Genomic DNA, 24,386 nt, shown 5'->3' with positions numbered 1-24,386 from the left:
AATTTATTATTTCAAATTTAAATATCTATTTACTGACATTAATATACTAGTATGTACTCGTGTGTTTTAGTAACAATTCAATAATTAAGAAAAGAAAAGTTACAGGTCTTATCAGGATATTCAAGTTTATTTGTGTAGTGCTTTCACAACAATAATTGTTCCAAAGCAGCAATGGTGCACATTATTGCATTGACTTATACTGTAAATTGAAATAATGTAAACAGAGACCTGAGCCAATCAGAGTCAAAGTTTGCCAGACCGAGAAAGCTTTTTGTGGATTAGACAAAATGTGTGTGTGTCTGTCTGTCTTAAACTACACTGAGACCAGATGAGGCAATGAGTTGAAGGCATTTCTGCATGTAATGTAGGCTGATGTGATGTGAAGGCTACATGAAAGCTACAGGATAATAGATCGGTACATCCCTTATCCGCTCTCATTAAAGCCGAAACATCACACTATGAGGGATTAATGTTGCTTTTCAACATTCTCATTATCTTTTATTCTGAAGGATGAACTGTCGCTTTTGTTCTTTCATCAGACTGAAAGTTTAACACTCCTCTAGGAGTATTCCAGAATACCCTGTTGAATATGGTTACATTATCATTTAAATATACCAGCCCTGGCTTGAATTGCAGTGAAGTGCATCTTTTTACACTTCTGTGACTTTACACATCCACTGCTGATTGATATTCGCTGCGCTAAAATGAAGTAACGGTAGTTCTGAGAAGGCAAAAATCTACTGAAATGACTTTCAGACATGTTAAGAATTACTTAGTCGTAATACTTTGAGCCACTGTATAAACACTGCCTCAGATTATGAATATGCATGAACAGGAAAACCGAATATGGCATATTAGCATTGCAAGCCTGTAGCGTTTCTAGGCTAAATTAAAATAAAAAGAAACAGCTGGAAGCCAACATGAAATCCATTTGCTTCATTAAAACACTGCTGGTTGCGTGCAACATTTGGTGAGAGAAGATCTGAAGCATTCAACCACCATACAAGGTGCGTGGACAAAATGTAAATACAGTTTTAAAAAAAAGGAAACTCCAGCAACACTTGAAATAAATGAGAAAATTTTATGAAATAAAATAAAGGACAACGTGATTCGGCTTACAAGTCTCTCTCAGGGCACAAATAACAATCGCACACAAATATTTAACATCTTGGCATTTATTTATGTCATCAAATTTTGTCCTTTATTACAAGTGCTGGAATTCCCTATTGTTTTTAACTATATATGCATGCAACATTTAAAGGGCACCTAGGTTACCCCTTTTTCCAGATTTAATACAAGTATTTTGTGTCTCCAGAATGTATCTGTAAAGTTTCCGCTCAAAACACCCATCGGATTATTTATTATACCTTTCATAAGTTTCTATTTTAAAGCTCTGAGCAGCAGGTAGCGGTTTTTGTGTACTGTGCCTTTAAGGCTAGTCCTTCATGCCCACAAGTTCCACGTGCCTCTCAGCGCGCCTTAATCTCCTCCCTCGGCTGTGTCAGACAACAGACAGACATGAAGGAAGCAAATCTCAAGTAACGTTTGTGAGAAATACTACAGTAAGAACTTTACCAATGAGTATTTGATGCATTTGTTGTGGAGTTGCAATGATGAGTCACACGATGTCGTTACAAAGTTCATGCACACACACACACAGCATGGACATGCACACACACAGATAGCGTGCGCGTTTAGCTTTGCACTCTTTTTGCATGCCAATGTGACAGGATTCTGGTAATCTCCACTGCTGTATGGATATCTGTTATGTTAATGTACAAGATAAACCTGATTTAACATCCACAAACCAGGATTGAAGCGTCTTCCTTTATAATTGTTCTGACACGCGGCTGTGCTAATGAAGTAAAGCTGAAGTAAATCACTGTAATTCATTACACACATGCTCTGTTTTAAAACATTTTAAACTTGTGAAACTCACTCTTGATCACATTTGATGATGATTGATGATCACAGAGAGCTGAACAGATCTTTAAATCTCGGTTGCTTTGCGCATGTCTGGTCTTGTTGATATGATTATACATGTGACTACTGGGACATGTTAATACACAGCTGTCAATCAATTCGGTGGGCGGGGGGACTGTACTCGGTCAGTCGGTCTGAAAACCACTCCAATTGGTCCACCGTTTTTATGTTGTTAAATTGAAAATAAAGGACTGGGTGTGTTTAAATCAACCCAATATGAATGCCTATACATTATACCTGCACATATGTCTGTCCAAACAGCTTGAAAAGTCGATTTTTCACTATAGGTGCGCTTTAACATTTAACATTTAATTAAACAAATGAACAAACAAAATGAATCAACATTTAATATTTAAATGAATGAACAAACCAACCTACCAACCAGCAAACCAACCAACGAACCAACCAACCAACCAACGAACTAACAAACCAACCAACCAACGAACTAACAAACCAACCAACCAACGAGCAAATAAATAAAAATTAAATTAATTTAAATATAAAAGATAATACATTTAAATTCAAATAAGTTATTGCTAGGGCCAGACAAAATCTGTGGATATTTTTTGCGATTTCTGGACAGAAAATCTGTGGATTTCGAGAATGATTTTGGGAGTATCATATGTAAAAACTTAATATATGAAATAAAAGTAATACCTTTTAATCTTATATTTAATGTTTACAATGCAAATCCAATTAGATCCACTTATTTGGTGAACAAAGCAAGTCTCTCATATAATATATCTACTAAAAGACAATATTACTTTACTTACTGTATTGTAAATAAATCATTTGAGCATTTTAATATTAATCAATAATGCTACTGAAATTTATTTAAAAACTGAATGCATATAAATTTACACACATAAATACGCAAGTAAATAAATAGACTCAAAGGAGGGCTTAAGATCTGCTGATTTCTGCGCGCGCAGATTTCGTGTGGGCCTAATTCATTTATTCATTCATTCATTTTCTTTTCGGCTTAGTCCCTTTATTAATCGAGGATCGCCACAGCGGAATGAACCTCCAACTTATCTAGCCTATGTTTTACCCAGCGGATGCCCTTCCAGCTACAACCCATCACTGGGAAACATCTATACACACTCATTCACACACATACACTACAGACAATTTAGCTTACCCAAATCACCTACACCACATGTCTTTACTGTGGGGGAAACCGGAGCACCCGGAGGAAACCCACGCAAACACAGGTAGAACATGCAAACTCAGAAACGCCAACTGGCACAGCTGAGGCTCGAACCGGCAACCTTCTTGCAGTGAGGCCTTTACTTATGTATTTTTCCATCTCTGTCTCTCAACCCAACCAAATAGAATATCTTGTGTCTAGTCTATAATCTCCCACATAATGGAGAAAAGTGGAGGTTGTGAATGCAGCTTCGTGTTAACTTTCAACAAAAGCTCGTCTTGACAGACAGAGAGTTAGTGTTTAAACTCCTGTTGAACTAAAGCTTGTCATTTTCATCCCAACTCTTCATCCACGCTGAATTCAGCATCGAGTAATTAGCATTATTATGAGTATGATGATGATGATTAGTAAGACGCAGAGTTTACAAACCCAGGTCTGCATGCAAGAACAATGTGTTGTGATTGCATCCCAGGTGTGTTCAATCTCCAGCTGAATCATACACCTGTGACACACTTATAGAGCGCATTGGAGAAATCGATAACGGTTATATATGAGATTCTTTGCCAGAGGACACTTCATCTTCCCATAGAGAGACACCTTGTAACTGCAGGAGACACTGTAACTTTGCTGGAAATAGTTTATGAGGGCAAAAAAAGGATTTTCTTTTTGTTACTGTGAACTGTTAGGTAGTTCATAATTATGTTTTAATTACGAATGTTGACTCTACAATGTATTATTTACATATTGTGTGCACTTTTAAAAGCTTTGCCGAAAACACATCATTGAGTCAGTTAATGAAGCAGCATGATTGTGCAACCAAACTGCATTTCCCATCACTCTCTTTGGTTAAACAAGAACATTAAAAAAAAATGCATCTAATGATCCGAATGATCCTAAAGTTCTCTGAATGAGGACACAAAACGAGAAAAAGAAAATGAGTGGACACTCACCGGCCACTTTATTAGGTACACCTTACTAGTTCGGGGTTGGCCCCCATTTTGCCTTCAGAACTGCTTTAATCCTCCATGGCATAGATACAACAAGGTGCTGGAAATATTCCTCAGAGATTTTGGTCCATGTCGACATGATAGCATCACGCAGTTGCTGCAGATTTGTCAGCTGCACATTCATGATGTGAATCTCCCGTTCCACCCCATCCCAAAGGTGCTCTGTTGGATTGAGGATCTGGTGACTGTGGAGGCCATTTGAGTACAGTGAACTCAATGTCATTTTCTAGAAGTCAGTCTGAGATGATTCGCGCTTTATGACATGGCGCTATCCAGGAAACGTTTTTTCAATCTTCTATTGTGAAATTTTGGTGAGCCTGTGTGAAATGTAGCCTCAGTTTCCTGTTCTTAGTTGACAGGAGTGGCACCCGGTGTGGTCTTCTGCTTCTGTAGCCCATCCGCCTCAAGGTTGGACGTGTTCAAAGATGCTCTTCAGCATACCTCGGTTGTAACGAGTGGTTGTTTGAGTTACTATCAGATCAAACCAGTCTGGCCATTCTCCTCTGACATCAACAAGACATTTGCACCCACAGAACTGCCACTTACTGGATATTTTCTCTTTTTCTGTAACACTAGATTCCAGTAGATCAGCAGTTTCTGAAATACTCAGACCAGCCCGTCTGGCACCAACAACCATGCCACATTCAAAGTCACTTAAATCACCTTTCTTCCCTATTCTGATGCTCGGTTTGAACTGCAGCAGATCATCTTGACCATGTCTACATGCCTAAACGCATTAAGATGCTGCGATGTGACTGGCTGATTAGAAATTTGCATTAACAAGTTGGACATATGTACCTAATAAAGTGGCCAGTGAGTTTACTGTATTTGCAACTTATGGGTTTTAGTCATGACTGCATTCACAATATATACTTTAAGCATTCATCTCTTTGTGCTTTAAGGGTACAAAAGCACTGGTGTGATTCATCAATTTCAAAATATTGATTTTATTTTTGCTAAAAAGCTTCCAAATTGCTAAGCGGTGAAATTAATAAGCTTCTTTAAACATTGTGCATGGTAACATTAAAGAGAAAAAATTATGAATGTGTTACACAATGTGTTATGGCATGTTTAAACTCTTAACTTTCTAAGTGCGTAAGGAATTGAGGCTCTTTGTCCCATTTAAGACACAAAAGTACATTGATTGAAACTCTCAAGTCCAAAAGATAACCAATGCTTTCTGCTGCTCTCATGGACTTAAAACATATATATTCAAATAGGAAAATTAAACTTTTAGGGTGGAATTAATGATTCAAATAAACTAAAAATTGGGGCAGCGCAGTGGCTCAGTGGTTGGCACTGTTGCCTCACAGCAAAAAGGTCACTGGTTCGAGTCCCGGCTGGGCCAGTTAGCATTTCTGTGTGGATTTTGCACGTTCTCCCTGTGATGGCGTGGGTTTCCTCCGGGTACTCCGGTTTACCCCACAGTACAAAGACATGTGTGTGTGAGAATGTGAGCGTCTTTGGGTGTTTCCCAGTACTGGGTTGCCGCTGGAAGAGCATCCGCTGTGTAAAACATATGCTGGAATAGTTGGCGGTTCATTCTGCTGTGGCGACCCCTGATAATCATGTGATGAATAAATGAATGAATGAATGAATGAATGCAACTAATAATTTAACTTGTTAATTTGGATTTAAGTGGATTGAACATAAAATAATTAAATTGCCCCGAAGAAATCTCAAGAGTTGTGTTGATTCAGCTCATTTGATTTAAGTTCTTATTAGTTTTTACAAATAATTTTACAAATATTAATAAAAAATATTTACAATTAAGTTTATTGTACATAAAACAATTAAGTTGTCCCAAATAAATATTAAGAACTGTGTTGTTTCAGCTCATTTTAAACAAGTTAACGAATTAGTTTACAAATTTAAGTGCATTAAACAAAGCAATTAAGATGTACCAAAAATATAAAAAATTGTTGTTTCAGCTCTTTTTAAACAAGTTAACAAATGAGTTTTTATAAATTGAAGTGTATTACACAAAGCAATTAAGTTTTACCAAAAAATAATAAGAATTATTGTTTCAGCTCATTTTAAATAAATTAACGAAATAGTTTTTACAAATTTAAGTGTATTAAACCCTTTTTACCCACGACTGCAGGCCCAAGAATGGATCCAACACCATCATCAAATTTGCAGATGACACCACAGTGATCAGTCTAATCAACAACAATGATGAGACTGCCTACAAGGAGGAGATACAGCATCTGGCCCCTTGGTGTACAGACAATAATTTGGCTCCTTAACACCACTAAGACCAAGGAGCTCATTGTGGACTTCAGGAAGGGACAAGTAGGGTCACATGAACCCATTCACATCAATGGCTTGGCAGTTAAGCCTGTCTCATCCAAGTTCCTGGGGACCCACATCTCATAGGACCTGTCCAACACCTCCAGCCTGGTCAAAAAAGCTCACCAGTGCTTCTTTTTCTTAAGGTAACTTAAGAAGAACCAGCTGTCATCAGCCGTCTTGGTGAACTTCTAACGCTGCACAACTGTGTCACAGTCTGGTACGGAAGCTGCTCTGTTGCTGAGCATAAAGCACTGCAGCAGGTGATGATTAATGAATGCATTATAGGGGCCCAACTTCCAGCCTTTGAGGATATCCAGAGGAAATACTGTCTACGCCAAGCACACAGTATTCTTAGGGACTCCTCTCACCCTGCTCACCCTTTTTTCCCCAGAGTTGTCTCCCTTTTGAATTCTGACCCCCACTGACTATTTAGCCCCCTCATACACCCCCACACTCTCCTCATAACGTATAGTCCCCATCATCACTGCACCTTCGGCGTTGCTAGACAAAGCTCTACTGGGGCACGCACCCCTATCCCCCCACAAACTATCTATCTATCTATCTATCTATCTATCTATCTATCTATCTATCTATCTATCTATCTATCTATCTATCTATCTATCTATCTATCTATCTATACATAGATATATCTATATATATATATATATATATATATATATATATATATATATATATCTATATATATATATCTATATATATATATATATATATATATATATATATATATATATATATATATATATATATATATATATATATATATAAAATTTTAAAAATATATATATTTATTATAAATAAAAGTATTATTGTTATTATACAATTACTATTCTAAATAATCTTACATGTAACTGTAAAACAATGTTAAGACAACTGGTTAAGCCATTCGGTCATTAAATGAGTCCAGGGGGGAGGGAGATATACAAAATGATGTATTGTATGTTGTGTGGTAATATTTTTTTAATGTGTACATGGAGCTTCGCCTATGTTATGGCACCTTGCTGCAATTTTAGTTTCCCTAAATTGAATAATAAAGTTAAGTCTGAGTCTGTACATATACATTTATAATTATGTTCATATCTATCTGCATACCTCTGATTATTAATAGCAACCTGTGCATATATTAATCTATTGTAAATCTCTGTTCATAGCTAATACAACACGTATATAATGTTGATAGTACATCCATCTGTAAATATCACCATAGTTTTTATATAACTGCACCTTATAACCTATATCCTGCACTTGCTGTTATTTAACTCCTGGTTAGACCTAAACTGTATTTTGTTGCTTTGTACACATGTGTAATGGCAATACAGTTGAATCTAATCTAATTTAAAAATTAAACAAAGCAATTAAGTTATCCTAAAAAATGTTAAGAACTGTGTTGTTTCAGCTCATTTTAAATTAGTTTGAACAAGCAGTAAAATATATATATTTTTGGAGTGTTTGATGTCCCGTCTGCTATGCCACTGCATTCAAACACTCAACAGAAACATGTGATTGGTAATAATCAGAAAGAAACAATGCGCAATAAGAAATCTGATGCAACATGCACAGATCCAAGTGTAACGTGGCCGACGGCCTGACACGTCTTTATTCATATTCACATTTCACCTTAATCTCGACATCCGTAATAGTTTCACTTAAACGTGCTGCGCCATTTACCTTAAAACCGTAGGCCATTTTATTTTGGTGCCAATTTTAACACAAACCTCCATTAATTTACAACAAACATAATGAAATCAGTTAGTCGTAACAGCAAAAGTCTTTAACAAGATCCACAGAAACTGCCTCTGCGTGACTTTGGTGCAGGCGTTGCGACTGGCAGCCCGTGGGTCCTTAATTCAGGAGCCTTTGAAATGATAATGTGCTTTCCACAATATACATTACATTTTTATGCTGGATTTCAGCATTCATGCTCGGGATATTGCTCAGAGACAAACAGCTACTCTGTGAAAATGGGTTTGATGTACTCTGTTTTTTTTTTTGTTGGAAGCGGCTGTTAAATGAGCAAGGAGGTAAGCAGAGATAAGATAACGCTCGCTTTTGCCATGCAAGACACTAAACCTTCAGCAGCGAGGCGAACATCTTGACGCATTCTGCAGGGTTTCAAGCTGTCACTTCCTCCAGAAGTACAGTTAAAGTCAGAATTATTAACCCTCCAGAATATTTTTTCCCCAAATTTCTGTTTTTTTCAACACATTTCTAAACATAATAGTTTTAATAACTCATTTCTAATAAATGATTTATTTTATATTTGCCTTGATGGCAATGAATAAAATTTTACTGGATATTTTATAAGATACTAGAATTCAGCTTAAAGTGACATTTAGTTCAATTCAATTCATGTTTATTTCTATAGCGCTTTTGTAACCCCGCCGGTCCTACTGTACCAAACCAGCTTCGAGCTAGGATCGAACCGGTGACCTTCCACATGGGAGTCAGTTGCTCTAAAAAGAAGGCTTAGGACCATGGCCGCTGTCGCTAGAGCACCTTTTAGAGGTCAGAGGAGTGAGATTTACCTGCACAGAACTTCACTAGCTGGCCTTCATTACCCTCACCTCGCTAAACCTCACTCCCATCCGAGTCACAACACCAATGTAACCCCGCTGGTCCTACTGCACCCAACTCACTGCGAGCTGGGATAGAATCTGTGACCTTCCGCTTGGGAGTTGGTTGCTCTAACAAGGAGGCTAAAGACCATGGTCTCTAGGGTCTGTCGTTAGAGCACCTTTAAAGGTCCAAGGAGGGAAGTTTTACCTGCACAGCACTTCACTGGCTGGCCTCTGTTACACTTTTACTATGTAGATTGTGTTAAAGCAGCTTAACATAGAAGTTCTAGTAAATTGAAACTGTCAGTCCAGTTTTCAGAGTTGATGTTCAGTTCAGCTCAGTGTGGTTTAGTTTTCACTGCTGAGAATCCAAACACTGAAGAGCAAATCCATCAATGCGCAGCTCCACAAATCCCAAACCAAGCAAGCCAGTTACCACAGTGACAATGAACAAACTTCACCAATTGGCGAAAGTGAAAGAAAAAAAACCTTGAGAACTGTTGCTCCTCTGGCCAATCTTCTTGTGCAGAGCTGCAGTCTAGGTGCTAGAGGATGGAGAACGCTGGACGTCCATTGTGGAGAAACTGCAGGTGTGAGTAGGTCACTAGCGGGTCTTCAGGTTGGCTTACGGGATCATTGCGGAGACTCGTCTGTCACTGGAGTCTTTCAGGAATCAGTGTCATGCTCTCTGCTCCTCCATGACCACCACAGCATCTGCTCATACGGCCTGGTCCAAGATTATGGAGACCTCTATAAGTCCTCTGTGATTGGTCTCATCTGCGTATGTGTTGTCCTTGAGGTCCTGATGGCATCATCTCTTTACAGGTCTTGGATCACATCAATGGGACTGCACAATCTCTAGAGGCTTTATTTATCTAAAGGCTTACCTAGGTTAATTAGGGAAGTCATTTATAACGTTGGCTTGTTCTCTATATGATTAGAAAAAAGATATTAGTGGAATGAACCACTAACTTATCCAGCATGTTTTACACACCGGATGCTCTTCCAGCTGCAACCCATATCTGGGAAATATCCATACTCACTCATTCACACTCATACACTACGGACAATTTAGCCTACCCAATTCACCTATAGCGCATGTCTTTGGACTGTGGGGGAAACCGGAGCACCCGAAGGAAACCCACATGAATGCGGGGAGAGCAGGCAAACTCCACACAGAAACTAGCCCAGCTGAGGCTCGAACCAGCAACCTTCTTGGTTAGAGGCAACAGCACTACCTTCTGCACCACCGTGTCACCAATATGTATTTATTTTTACCTAATTATCACATCGACAATGATTTGTTCAGCGATTCATGTGTTACCAAACCCCTCCTTAGCGCGAAGCTAATCTGCGCTGATTAGTCCGATGACCCAGTCAGTTTTGATTGGTCGGCTGGGTTCAGCGCGAGACAGAGAGAAACGCCCACCACGGTTATAAAGTAGCAGAGTACATGTGAGAGCCCAATGCAGGAATGCAATAAAGCAATGCAGCTAAACACCAGCACATTACTCTACTCTTAACGCTAACCCCAAGTAATATCAACGACACACCTTCAGTATTAATCCACACAGTGGCAAAAGTTGAACTACTTTGAAAATTGACCATGCCGCATGTGAGGATCAGCTGATGGTGGCCATAGCAAGGGCAAACTGCAGAGGATCGCGAGTTCGTTTTCAATGTGGGTTTGGACGCAATATGTGAAAAGCCCCATACAGACTTAACCTGAGAGATACAGCACAAGCACTGATCTATAATAGATAAGCTGAATAAAAGTTACAACATACTATTAAATACATGTTTTGCAAACTACAGAAAACAAGGACGCAAACATTTTAATCACACTTGCATGTTATAATCTGAAGGAAGAAGAAACTGGTCCATATGAACTGCAACAGTTACTGACAAAGTCCCTGTCAAAGTCCCATACATAAGTCTCTGCTGTTCCTTCTCTTAATAGCAAACGGCTGACGAATCCCATGTTGCAGGTTAATGTATCAAAAATCAGAAAAATGACAGGAGCAAACACAGCACACGGTTGGCTATACTGTGGTGTTGTTGTGAAAATGAACTTTAACTCTTTATTTCTCCGCAGCCGAATTTCCATCTGTCAGTGATCATCATTTTCGTGTCATGATCAGTTCCATGATCCCCGCGCTCTGCTAGTGTCTGAAGGGAAAGGCGCGTTTACGTTTTACCAGATCTGGCACTGCATATTTGGTGATGTACCATATCGACATCGATGCTGTAGCGGCTTCCAATTGCCGCTATTGTTGGTAGAGTGAGCGAGTTTTTAACACGTAAAGTCAGAGTCCATAGGCAAAATAGATGCAAATAAAAACGTCTTTATTTTTCAATCAACAGAATTACTTCATAACTTTTCCTTAATCTATATGCACACTTCTCTGTTACCTTAAGTTGAGTTGAGTTACTTCACGTCACGTTAAGTTACGGTCAAAAACTGTGTGCTTCCTACCAACGCTCTCTTCCATACAGTGAAGCCACAGTTATATAGTCTGGTACTGACACCTTGTGGCCAATCGCCAATTTACAATGTATGGCTCCTACAGATGCGTTCAGGCAAAAGATCCGAACCCAATACGATTCATTTATTTAACTCTGAGTCGACTATTTTGTTAAAGAATCAATAGATTTGAACAAGGTGCCCTTTCAAATTTAAACTTTAGCTGGATGCTTTCATTCACTTAGAGCTGTTACACACTGCATGGAAGCTCATTTTCAAAAACCCATAATAGGGGCTCTTAAGAATTTATTTATTTATTTTTTTTTAAATAACTGCTTTAAATGTAGCCGAAATAAAAACAAATAAAACTTTTTCCAGAAGAAAAAAATTACAACAAACACTGTGAAAAAACACCATTTGGGAAATATTTGAAGGAGGACGGCTAATAATTTTGACTTCAACTGTATATTCCTCACAGAGTTGATATATTGACAGATGACAGGTTTTCTAGGGAACATGTGTCCGACAAGCAGTCAAACGGTGGAAACTGCAAGCGCGGCAGGAATGTGAAGGCTTTTGAGAGCGTGCACCCCCCCCCACCCCCTCGATCTAGCGCTTTCCATCTGGATTGGGAAGATATGTGCCATTCAAGTGTGCTGAAGAGGGAGTCTTGGATGAGCTCCTGCTTCAAGAGAATGGGCAGGTTCTCTGAGGAAACGGGATCAAAGGACCATCTGCCCGTCTGAGGGTCCTGCTCCTCTCTCAGAGTGACCGGAGAACAGGAAGGACCATGCAGTAGACACATTAAAGCCACATTTCTTCATTGCTTGAATGATATGGCATTGGTGTGCATATATTTTATATTCAAAATATATCATGATGGGAAGTCCTGAATTCACTGAATTTTCTGGCAAGGTTTACTTAAAGATATTGAACAATTTGTTTGTAACAATAATGGATTTTTTTTATCATTCGGAAAGCATACAAAAGTACTGGTATGGTTTTATCCATAAATAAGTTATTAAAAAACATTTGTCTAGTAATGTTAACAATGTTTGTTCAAAGTTCTCAGGTCTTTAAAGGTCTGTGAAGTGCTTTGAAATATGCATTCTTATTCGATGTTTGACAATAAAATTCGAAACACAGATTTGTTTTTATTTTTTTATATATTTTTATTTTTAAGGGACATGTATAAGTACATCCGTCATTTTTAAATTGCCAGAAAACTGCCTTGTCGCTAAAGAGTAGAATTTTAATTTAAGACCATTTGTTAATACGCATGAAAATGTGATCTTGAAATTGAGAAGCAGCATGACTGATAAGTGTTTGCGCGAGCAAAAGAAAACAGGTGAATACCAAATGACAGGATGATCAGGCGCACGGTGAGAGACAGGCAATTCTCGCTCATTGACGACAGCGTTGCGCGCACATCTGTGATGCGCGTGAGTGCTTAAAAGCTCCTGTGTCCCCTTTCCTTGCACGAAGCAACCGTGGCTGAAAACGCAACTGGTGCGATCGTTTCTCTTTGAAATAGACTGGAAAAAAGCATTGCTCGTGCATGCACATTCCTGCTACTTTCAAGAGCTTAGGATTTTTTTTTTTTTAACTCGAGATTTTTTGTAAGCAGCAGCGGTTGCTGATTTTACTTTAATCGTTCTTTGAACAGATTAATAATGAGCCTAACGTTAACCATGTGCAAGTGATCATTCTTTCATTTTCGCACAAGGAATGTTTCACCTGCTTTCTTTGGCTTACAGTTATTTTTGTCAATGTGGTTTAATTATCATCCATTAATTATCAATAACATTTAAAGCAAGATTAACTCTCCATTTGTAGTTAACTGGTGATCTGGGACCTTTAGCTTGGACAGACTGATGCGTATAGTTTTAGATACATGAGAATAACTTTTTTAAATGTCAAGTGTTTTTTAAAATGACATTATGTGGAGATAACACAATTTAAATCAAGTAATTTTAGCATGCCAAAGTCAAATTTGGGTATATTAAATATATTTTCCCAACAACAAAAGTGTGGCTAGCGAAAATGTTGAGTGGCTAGTAACCTTGGAAAAAAACTAGCCACAGTGGCTGGTGATCAAAAAAGTTAATATCAAGCCCTGTATGTATATACATACACAGTTGAAGTCAGAATTATTACCCCCCTGAATTATTAGCCCCCCTGTTTATTTTTTTTTCCCAAAATTTCTGTTTAACGGAGAGAAGATTTTTTCAACACATTTCTAAACATAATGGTTTTAATAACTCATTTCTAATAACTGATTTATTTAATCTTTGCCATGATGACAGTAAATAATATTTGACTAGATATTTTCAAGACACTTCTATACAGCTTAAAGTGACATTTAAAGGCTTAACTAGGTTAATAAGGTTAACTAGGCAGGTTAGGGTAATTAGGCAAGTTATTGTATATTGATGGTTTGTTCTGGAGACTATCGAAAAAAATAGCTTAAAGGGGCTAATAATTTTGTCCTAAAATGTTTTTTTATTTTTTTTTATATTTACATTTACATTTAGTCATTTAGCAGACGCTTTTGTCCAAAGCGACTTACAAATGAGGACAAGGAGGCAATTCACACAACTATAAGAGCAGCAGTGAACAAGTGCTATAGACAAGTTTCAGGTGTGTAATGTTCCCAGGAAATATGAAAAATATTTTTATTAAAAACTACTTTTTTTTATTAAAAACTACTTTTATTCTAGCCGAAATAAAACAAATAAGACTTTCTCCAGAAGAAAAAAATATTATTAGACATACTGTGAAAATGTCCTTGCTCTGTTAAACATCATTTGGGAAATATTAAAAAAGAAAAAAAAAAAAAAAATCAAAGGGGGGCTAATAATTCTGACTTCAACTGTTTATATATTAGAATGCTTTGTTGAATTGTTCTGTTTTTAATGTTTGTTAATGCTAATAATGTGTTGTTATATAAATATTCAAATATAAACTTGCATCTAACAAGTGACATTCTCAGAACTAATATTTTGGCAAGGTTCTATAAAAGTTAAAACAAACATTCTTTTAATATTAAAAGAATGTTGATAGAACACTCAGTTATATGCTTTATTTATAATGTTATTGTATAATTATTTATTGAATAAATAGTTATTACAAGGAGCATTCTCAGAACTAATACTCTGGCAAGGTTCTTTTAAGTTGACAAATAAACATTATTTTAACATTAATAGATGAGTTAAGATACACATACAGATACAATTCATATTTTAATATCAATTCTTAGTTATCTAACCTTTAATTACATCACCAAACCTAGCAAATAAAATGCGTCCATACTTTGTTTTCAAAATATTCTGTCACAAAAGAGAGAAAAATTGTCCTTATGTTATTGCACATTTAAACAATGTTTTTGAGGTTCTGAAATGGTAAGCATGTAAAATAACAAAAAATAATAAATATTTCCAATTTTTAAACATGCTTTATTTTTGTTTTAAAAGGAAATATTCCCTTTTTGTTATTTATCAAGTAATGGAAATGCTGTTTCTGAATGTTTCTAGCAAATTTTCATGCATTTGACTTTTTGAATGTACTAGGAAAATTCAGAAAAAACACTTCCATAATGTGCACAAATTACTAAAAGAGAATATTCCCGTTTTAAAACATAAATAATCTACTAGGAACATTTAGAAGCAGCATTTCCGTACTCATATTTGGACTTGCATAATCACATTTATGCGAGCTGCGATGCATTAGAGCAAAATTAAATATTCTGAAATGCACGTGGCCAACAGGTCTAATTTCCTGGGAACATTTTGGTCTAGGAGAGCTGCATTTGTCGCAGATCTTCCTCCCAGCTGGCATAAACACAAAGCAGCCTTCCACGGCATGAGCACACTCTCATTCAAGCTCCATTTCTCCCTGTGCTTTGCATTTAGACACAATATAGCTGGCTTTAATGACTTCCGGGAGGGGTGGGGGGGCATCAAGAGGGGGCAAACCTCCAAGCTCAGATACCCTCATCAAAGAGGATCAATCTCCCTTGCCTCAATATGAAAAGCATGTGCTAAAAGCTCAGGGTCAAAAAATGTGTAAAACACATTCGTGGTTTAACTGACTTGGCTGCAGCGCAAGGCCACGAGTCCTTCGTATTCGACTGAATGAGACAAAGTCAAGGCTGGCGCTATAGTTATTCTCTCCGGTGAATCATCCGAAATCATTTCGGCATGATTCATATAAACGTTCAACCAATTTTCATGCGTTACATTTGACAGAACATTAATTAAAACCTCTCACTTACAATTTCCGATGAAGCCAGACTGAGCTCCTGTCCCGACTGGAATTAGCAGCTTTGATGCATTTAGTGGGTCTTTCAGCCAGTCAAAAAATTACTTTTGCAGCTTGTTCAAACCACTTATTTAAAGGGCAACTATAGTAAAAAAAAAAAAAAAATCTACTTTTCAAGCTGTTTGGACAGACATATGTGCATGTATGGTGTATAGACCGTCATATTGGGGTGATTTAAGCACACCCAGTGCTTTTTTTTCAATTGAACAACATAAAAAAAGGTGGACCAATTGGAGCGGTTTTCAAACCGGCTGCAACTTTACGTAGGAGAGCGGTCCCCCCGCCCACCAATTGATTGACAGGCGCGTCATCATATCCTCAGTTTGTTGATTCACGTCCGCCATTTTCAGCGTGAGTCGAAGCAATATCACTAAAGGAACACCCTAGCTCTATTTTTAGATGCAAGGCTCATTGGACTCAACACAAGATCAATATTCTCCACATTATCGCTCTAATCGGAATTATTGGTTGTATCTTTAGGTAGGTTTGCAACATGTGTACTTCTCATTGAGTCTACCTTATACTTCAGCCATTTGCATTTCTCGACCCCAGATCCCTGTGATCTTAACTAGCATGCGTTTTAGAATTCTAAACATAGGTTTCTATCAGGGTACACTCAAGTCGACGGCTGGGCGCCGTGGACCGCTGCAGACTTGAAGCGCCGTTATGTGTACCCTGATAGAAACCTATGTTTAGAATTCTAAAATGCGTGGCGCGATGATTCGGGACACTTCATGTTTCTGCCACGCCACAGAGAGTGTCCGGTGTGCCGTGTCGCGGCTTCGAGCGGCGCATCGGGTGCCTCAGTTAAAGTTAATTCAGTGTGCGTGGTTATTAGTTTCTGTGTACAAGCTCGGTACTTGAAACTAGCACACAGTTGGCTGTAAAACTGTACAAAGACACAAATGATTTTGTACTCTCTGCTTGGTCTGTGTCAGAGTCGTACATGTACGACTGAATGCGGATCCTATCACCCCTGCTCCTCTCAGTCTGCCTGTCAGACTCCGTTGCAAACGCAGAGCGGGTGAGCTCATGACCCCGCCCCCTTGTTACGTTGGCGGGAAGCCGAAACTAATTTACATGTGAAGCAACACACCCCTAAATCAGCAAACTGTGGACACGCCCCCAACATGACACTTTTTAACATATTATAATAAAACAATCTGAATTGTGTTTTAAACTGAACCTAAACTGGCACACTCAGAACCATAATATTATTATTAAATCATAAAAAAAGAGGTAAACTATGTGCCCTTTAAAGTAAGTTGAAACAATACAAGTCTTAAGTTTTTTGGAAGACAACTTGCTATCACACACTATCAAAACCAGACAATTAGAAGAAAAAAAAATCTATACATGTGCTAGCATATTCTGAGTTTACGCCGTCAATGTGGAAATATGCATTTAGCCCACAGATAATGTGAATATATCATATACCAGCAGACGCTACCAGGCTAAGCTTACCAACATACACACATACTGACTCTTGCTCAGGGGTGCGTTTCCTAAACAACGACGTAACTCGGGGCTGAACTATCATAGTACGATGCATCGGTTGGGAAAAGAATGTAGTGACGAGTGTTTCCCAAAACCCCTAGTTTCTCTGTCGCAGATCCATCGTTTGAACCACGTTTGTTATAGCGTAAAACACCCATAATGATGCTCTAAATGGGGGGAGTAACAACTTCTTTAGAGAAGAACCCCATAATTTCTTGGTGCAAATTATATTGTTTTGCATGCACACGCATTAAAAATAAAATCCAATATTAGTTTTGGTAAAAACAAGCACTCTTTTTCCATATTAACTGAAATATATGCAAACGACACATACAGGGCCTGTGTTTGCTTTACTAATATTATTGAGAACATTACATATTCCATGCTAAAACATAAAATCACTTACAAAAGCTAACACGTATTATAATATCATATATAAATCACATAAATCAATAAAATAATGAGGCTATTTATTAAGAAATAAAATGTAATATTTCTTATTTATTTGGAAATGAAAAAAAAATCCTACTTTAATAATAATATTATTAATGATTATTATTATTCTTATTATTAAGTAGGATATTGGTTTTTTTTTAAGTCTACTTTTACAATTTGACACATGCAAACCACTGCAGAAAATGTTCTAACCAACAGGCCCATGTCATATACAGTACAGATACTTAATAAATAACCCACTATGAATTAAAAGCATTAACGTATGCTATGCTTTTTGTTATCACAAGCTTTGGAGACGTAACAAATTCCGCTTTTAAATAATAGGTCACCTATAGCTTTCGTCATGAGGCTGTGTTCAAAATGACAATGTTTTCAAAGTGCACTGCGAAGGGAGCACAATTGTAAACATGAAGATCGTTAAAACTGAACTATAAAAATACTTTAAAAGCAAATTATACCTAAGAGAGATGACTTTAATGCCTTTTTATTTTTAATTATCCCAACTTTGAATGTTAGAATGTTTTAAATGAATAGGGTATAGGGGGATAAGTGGGAATAGAACACAGCCAGGAACTATGTTTCTAACTACAGCTCCAGAGGTGTAGTCGCAAGTGCAAAATTTAGCGATGTAGTTTGCGAATGTTCGTTGGAATGATGGATTTGGGAAATGGCAAATCAACTAATTATATTTGTAACGACGGAACTTGCGACCCTAGTTGGCTAATGATGGTTTTGGGAAACGCACAAAAAAACATCTTTATTCTGTGTTAGCGACTTATGAGATTAGCCATTAACGTGGAAATAGGATTTTCGTCCACAGATAATGTGAATACATCATCTACCAGCAGATGCTAACAGGCTAAGCTAACCAACCAACCACACATACTGACTCTTGCTCAGCTTTGCAGCCTATTAGGGAAAAAAAATCATTCGTTGTTAGCAACTTCTGAGATTAGCCATTAATGTGGAAATAGGATTTTCGTCCACAGATAATGTGAATACATCATCTACCAGCAGATGCTAACAGGCTAAGCTAACCAACCAACCATACATACTGACTCTCACTCAGCTTTGCAGCCTATTAGGGAAAAAAACATCTTCATTCTTTGTTAGCGACTTATGAGATTAGCCATTAATGTGGAAATAGCATTTTCGCCCACAGATAATGTGAATACATCATCTACCAGCAGACGCTAACAGGCTAAGCTAACCAACCAACCAACCACATATACTGACTCTCACTCAGCTTTGCAGCCTATTAGGAAAAAAAAAACATCTTCATTCTTTGTTAGCGGCTTCTGAGATTACGGCATTAACTTGGAAATAGGATTTTCGCCCACAGATAATGTGACTACATCATCTACCAGCAGACGCTAACAGGCTAAGCTAACCAACCAACCAACCACATATACTGACTCTCACTCAGCTTTGCAGCCTATTAGGAATTAAAACATCATTTTTTGTTAGCGACATCTGAGATTACGCCATTAACTTGGAAATAGGATTTTCGCCCACAGATAATGTGAATACATCATCTACCAGCAGACGCTTACAGGCTATGCTAACCAACCAACCACACGTACTGACTCTCACTCAGCTTTGCAGCCTATTAGGGAAAATAAAACATCTATATCTTTGTTAGCGACTTCCGAGTTCACTCAAATCAAAGAGTTGAAATAGTGCGATGATGCAGACCTTCAAACCCAATTAAACAGAATCTTATAAACTAAACGATGAGTCACAAATACAGTTTCTGTCTTCATTCAGCCAACTAGAAGCTCCCGAAGCAGAACTAATAAGAAGATGAGAGCCTATAATACATCAAATAATGTTTGCTGGTTTAAACGCTGCTCTTAATGAGGCCCTTTTTACACCAAAAAGTACCTTTCATTGCTATGTTTTGAGCCGGGTTCATCTTTCATTAAGTACAAATGATATAGCAGTACTCGTTTTCCCCACATATCCTGGGGTTTCGGCGTATTTTATCTTTATTCGATTCAATCATGTGTCCTATTCTAAAATGTAAAACGCTGCTCATAATACCTGAGTGCACATGAAAGATTTCTCATGCTGATAATTAAAGCAACACCTAAATTATTGAATGTATTTCGGCAGCTCCCAGCAGCTCGTCTCACGTTTGATTGTGCCGCGCAAAAAAGACGACTAATGCAAAAGAAGCCGAATTTTTCAGCAGGCAATGCAGAGCACTTCGTAAATCAGCATATCTAAAGCAATCCCAGAAATACAAATGAGAAGCAGAGAGGATTTTAAGCACAATGCAAGTTAAAAAACAATCTTCATTTGAAATTCAACAAAAAGGAATATTATAAAAGCTGCATAAATCAAAGCCAAAGCTGGAGTATTTCGGGCTTTAAGTCATAGGAGTCATTTTGGAGTCAAACATGCTGCTTACAAAAGAATCTGTGACCTCAAAAAGTAATTGGACACTTTTAGCATGCTCAATGTCTGAAAGTCATTTCATTAGATAAGAAAATATCACAGCAAGTGGCTTTAAGGAATATAATACGCAAAATAAGTTTGTTAGCTTTTAAATGATTCCAGCTGTGAAAATGCAGTTCATAAATAATATTGGGAGACTTTTGCTGCGCCCCAGTTTGCATACTAACCATCCTAAATAGCAGAGGTGGGAGTAAGTCACACATGTGCAAGTCAAGTCAATTTTTGTCAGACTCGAGTCAAGCCAAGTCACTGCTGTTTATTTCAAGTCACATCAAGCCGTAGCTTGGTCTAGCAAGTCACTTTCAAGTCAATCAAATTATATATATATATATATATATATATATATATATATATATATATATATATATATATATATATATATATATACATATATATATATATACATACACACATACATACATACATACATACATACATACATACATATACACACACACACACACCAACTGTAATTTGAAATGACACTTTCGTCACTAGTGAAGCAGATGGCTTTCTGCTTAGGGGAATGTGTTTGCTTATTTCAAAGCTATTCAAATAACATACTAACATACATCTAATGTCAAGGAGTGATTTTGCATACTCTTCTGCTTGACACCAGTGAAAATCGCTTGGGTTTGAATCCGGAAAAACATCTCGAAAAACGCTGAAAATAAACATAAACGAAAAGCGTCCCAGTGTGCACGAGCGTTTGCATGTCAAAAACTTAAACATTAGCATATGAATACAATACTATCAGTGTTTCCCACAGGTTTGAAATATACTTGTGGTGGTAGGAGGATTTAAACACACAATTTAGTTAACTAAATGCGACAAACAAAACAATAATTAAATTTTAAACAATTTCATTTATTATGACACACATTATTATGACACAGCTCGTGGGGGTCATACACAATATTAACTCTTTCCACTGCACCATGACTTTATATTCTATACTAGACATTATTTCTGTTAAGTGACAAGACTTTTGTCTAAGCAAAGTCAGACCTTACTGCCCTAATAAATAATTAAAATTCAAGGCATGATCATATTTTATATTGCTAAATTAAGTATAATCTAGAGGTCTTTGCCTTTCATATACTGTAAGCCACTTCTGATACCAAATGATCAACTAGAAGTCAAGTTATTATTCGTTGTTCCTAAAACTTGGATAGGCAGGTAGTGTACATACACACACACACACACACACACATATATATAAATATACATATATATAGTAAGTTTAGAGTACTTTAAATAACACTAAAAGAAAAAATATCATTGTTGTTTTAGCTTTAAATCACTCATCCCTGGTTGCATAAATGTCATTACAGAAAAACTGTTAAATTAGTTCTGAAAAGAGCCTTGCGCATCCTTTGTTTGCAGAAAACCAATTGCTTTGATATTTTATCATCTAAAGCAATGACATTCAGACATTTTAAGCATGTCCAAACGAATTAATGCCCTACGACGCTCCACAAAAGCAGAGAGGGGCTCATTTTAATAAGAACAGCTCAGCCTCGAAAAATCAAGCATCCAGAAAATGAAAGCAAGGTTTTTTTTTTTGTTCAGCTCAGTGTCCCAAATGCTGGTTCTTACCTCTGCAGATGGGAATAGGAAAATCCCACACGGCTACATTAGACGTGCTGGTGACACAAGTCAGTTGTGCGTGACCGTCCAGCGTGTATCCAGACACACAATGATAGCGGATTCTGTCTCCTACATTGAAGCTCGACCCATTCAGGATTCCTTTGGCAGGAATTCCCGGATTCCCACAAGAACTGCTTTGTAGTTCTGAGGAGAGACAAAGACAAGATGCAAGACTTGGATGTAGTAGAGTGCAGTTTTTTTCTTAGCCCTTTAACTGACTTCTGATTGTTATAAACTAGTCAATTAACTCATATTAATGGAAAAAAATAAACAGAATGAGAATCAGAATTAGATTTATTCGCCAAGTCTGCGTAAACACACATCGAATTTATTTTTGTGTATTTTCAGTAGCTCAGGGAACAAATACATGCATATATACATATCAACACAAGAACACAGACATTTAAAAGTGAAAATAAAGTAAACAAAATAAAAAAAGAGTTATGAATCAAAAAGAGAAACAAAAAGAGCACATCCAGCTGTACTGAAATATTGATTTGTGTTATATACTGTACATAGATGTAATATGCAGTGCTCCAAATAAATGAGTACCCCACCATTTTGAAAATGAATATTTTGATCCAGTTCTCAGTAAATAAAAACAAAGTATTTTGGTACATTTGAACAAAACAGATTTATTAAACATATATGTTTATTACAATTATATTTTAGTCATCAAACATCTTTAGATATAGAAAGACAATACATTTAAATGCAAGCAAAATATTTCACAAAAAAATAAACCACAAAATGTCAACTAAATTGAATTTATTTTTGTTTCTCTTGATTTTTCCTCTTTTTTTAATATTTTTATTTATTATATTCCCCAACATATCCATTTGGGTGTACTAATTTTTGGATGTTTATCGCAAGTTTTTTAGTAGATTTCTCCCAGATTAACTACTGACTAAACTAATGTATATTTTTTTATACATTTAATGTATATCAAAGATTGATTCATATCTGTAGACTTTAAGCTCTGCTTTAAAATTCTTTTATTTTAGCAAAACTGCTTTTGAAATGCTGATCTACTGAATAAATGTGCATTTAAATAAAATAAAATTAATAAAATAAAAATAAATTAAAAATAATCAAAATTAAATTAAATTAAAAATAGAATAGAAAATACAATTAAATAAAAAAACATATAAAATTTAATTAAATAATACAAAAAAATATTTAATAAAAAAAATATTTAAAAAAATTATTAATTTGAAAAAATGAAATACATTTTATTAAATAAAAAACAAGTAAAAAAATAAAATAAAATAATTAAATTAAATTAAACAAAAAAACAAAATTTATCAAGTTAAAAAAATAAAAATAAAAATAAAATAAAATAAATAAATAAATACAAAAAAATAAATAAAATAAAATAAAAATTAAATTAAATTTCATAAATTCAAATTAAATAAAAAAAACTAAATTAAATAATAAAATTAAACATTTATTACTTTTTTATTAAATAAAAAAATAAACAAAATAAAAATAAAATAATATAAAAAATAAAATAAAATATACTTTTTTCTCTGTGTATAACCATTTCTGTTTCCTATGATATTTGATTACACTTTCAGACTAAATTCTTGCTATTAACAAATTAACAATTAACTGTGACGTTTATCTCAAACTCCTAAAAGTAGACGTTGTGTTTAGACATGTTCAGGTTCAGAAACTCGACTAAGATCATGCAGAATAAGTACTTTATAAGTACAAAAGCAGCCAGTATCTGAAACATAGGCAGGTAATAAACCACTAGTTAATATTGAGAATAGGCACTTCAACTAAAGTGTGAGCAGGTATTGTTATATTGACTTACATCAACTAAAAGCATTATTAATTAACGTTTAGGAAAATGCAGCTTCATTCTAAAGCCATTGTTGATTTCTGCTGGATATAAACCAGCCAATTGCCCTGCATTCATCAAAAGAAGAAAAAAAAAAGCACAATGAATAAGAAATGAATTTGTGCAAGAAACAAAAAGCCCACATCCTCCTGCAGTCTGCAGGATCCTTATCTTTATAAAAGATGTGTCAAGAACGCAGTCGACTGTCCTTATTTATTCCTCAGCCATCTGACAGAGTTCGACTAATATTCCCTCTTTGACACATTTCTAATCCTCCGGGACACATGTCTGAATATATGATAGGTTAAGCTCGCTTATCTTTGATTTAAACCGTCACACACACATTAGAGCACCTGGAAACATCAGAAAACTCCATTTCAGTTCTCAGAGGTTCAACGCTGCTGTTTCAGACTGATACTGCTCACAATAACGCCATCAAAATTAATCACTTATGATTAATACAGTATGTACTAGAGATATTAATACTGTCTGGCACAAGAGCATCACTATAAAAAATGATGGGTTCCACACAATTCCTTCATGTAGAACACAAACTCAAATCAATTATGTTAACTTGCTCATTTTAAATAAGTAACGTTAACTTAAATTTTGGTGTGTATATGTGGTATTCTGAATTTAGGAAGTGACTGCTAAATGAATCCTCATTTCACTTAAGTTTATAATG

General features: G+C 36.2%; 1 protein-coding gene across 1 annotated transcript in view; it reads right to left on the bottom strand.

The window, feature by feature from the left end:
• csmd3a (CUB and Sushi multiple domains 3a) overlaps positions 1 to 24,386 on the bottom strand; it is a 685,206-nt gene that overhangs the window by 533,262 nt on the left and 127,558 nt on the right. Inside the window, exon 4 of the mRNA XM_056474744.1 lies at positions 21,805 to 21,999. Within this exon, the coding sequence (XP_056330719.1) occupies positions 21,805 to 21,999 (195 nt within the window). The remainder of the gene's footprint in view (positions 1 to 21,804; positions 22,000 to 24,386) is intronic.

The sequence above is a fragment of the Danio aesculapii genome, chromosome 16 (assembly GCF_903798145.1).
Source record: "Danio aesculapii chromosome 16, fDanAes4.1, whole genome shotgun sequence".
NCBI lineage: Eukaryota > Metazoa > Chordata > Actinopteri > Cypriniformes > Danionidae > Danio > Danio aesculapii.
Note: the sequence above shows the minus strand (reverse complement) of the source record. Positions and strands in the feature narration are given on the sequence as shown.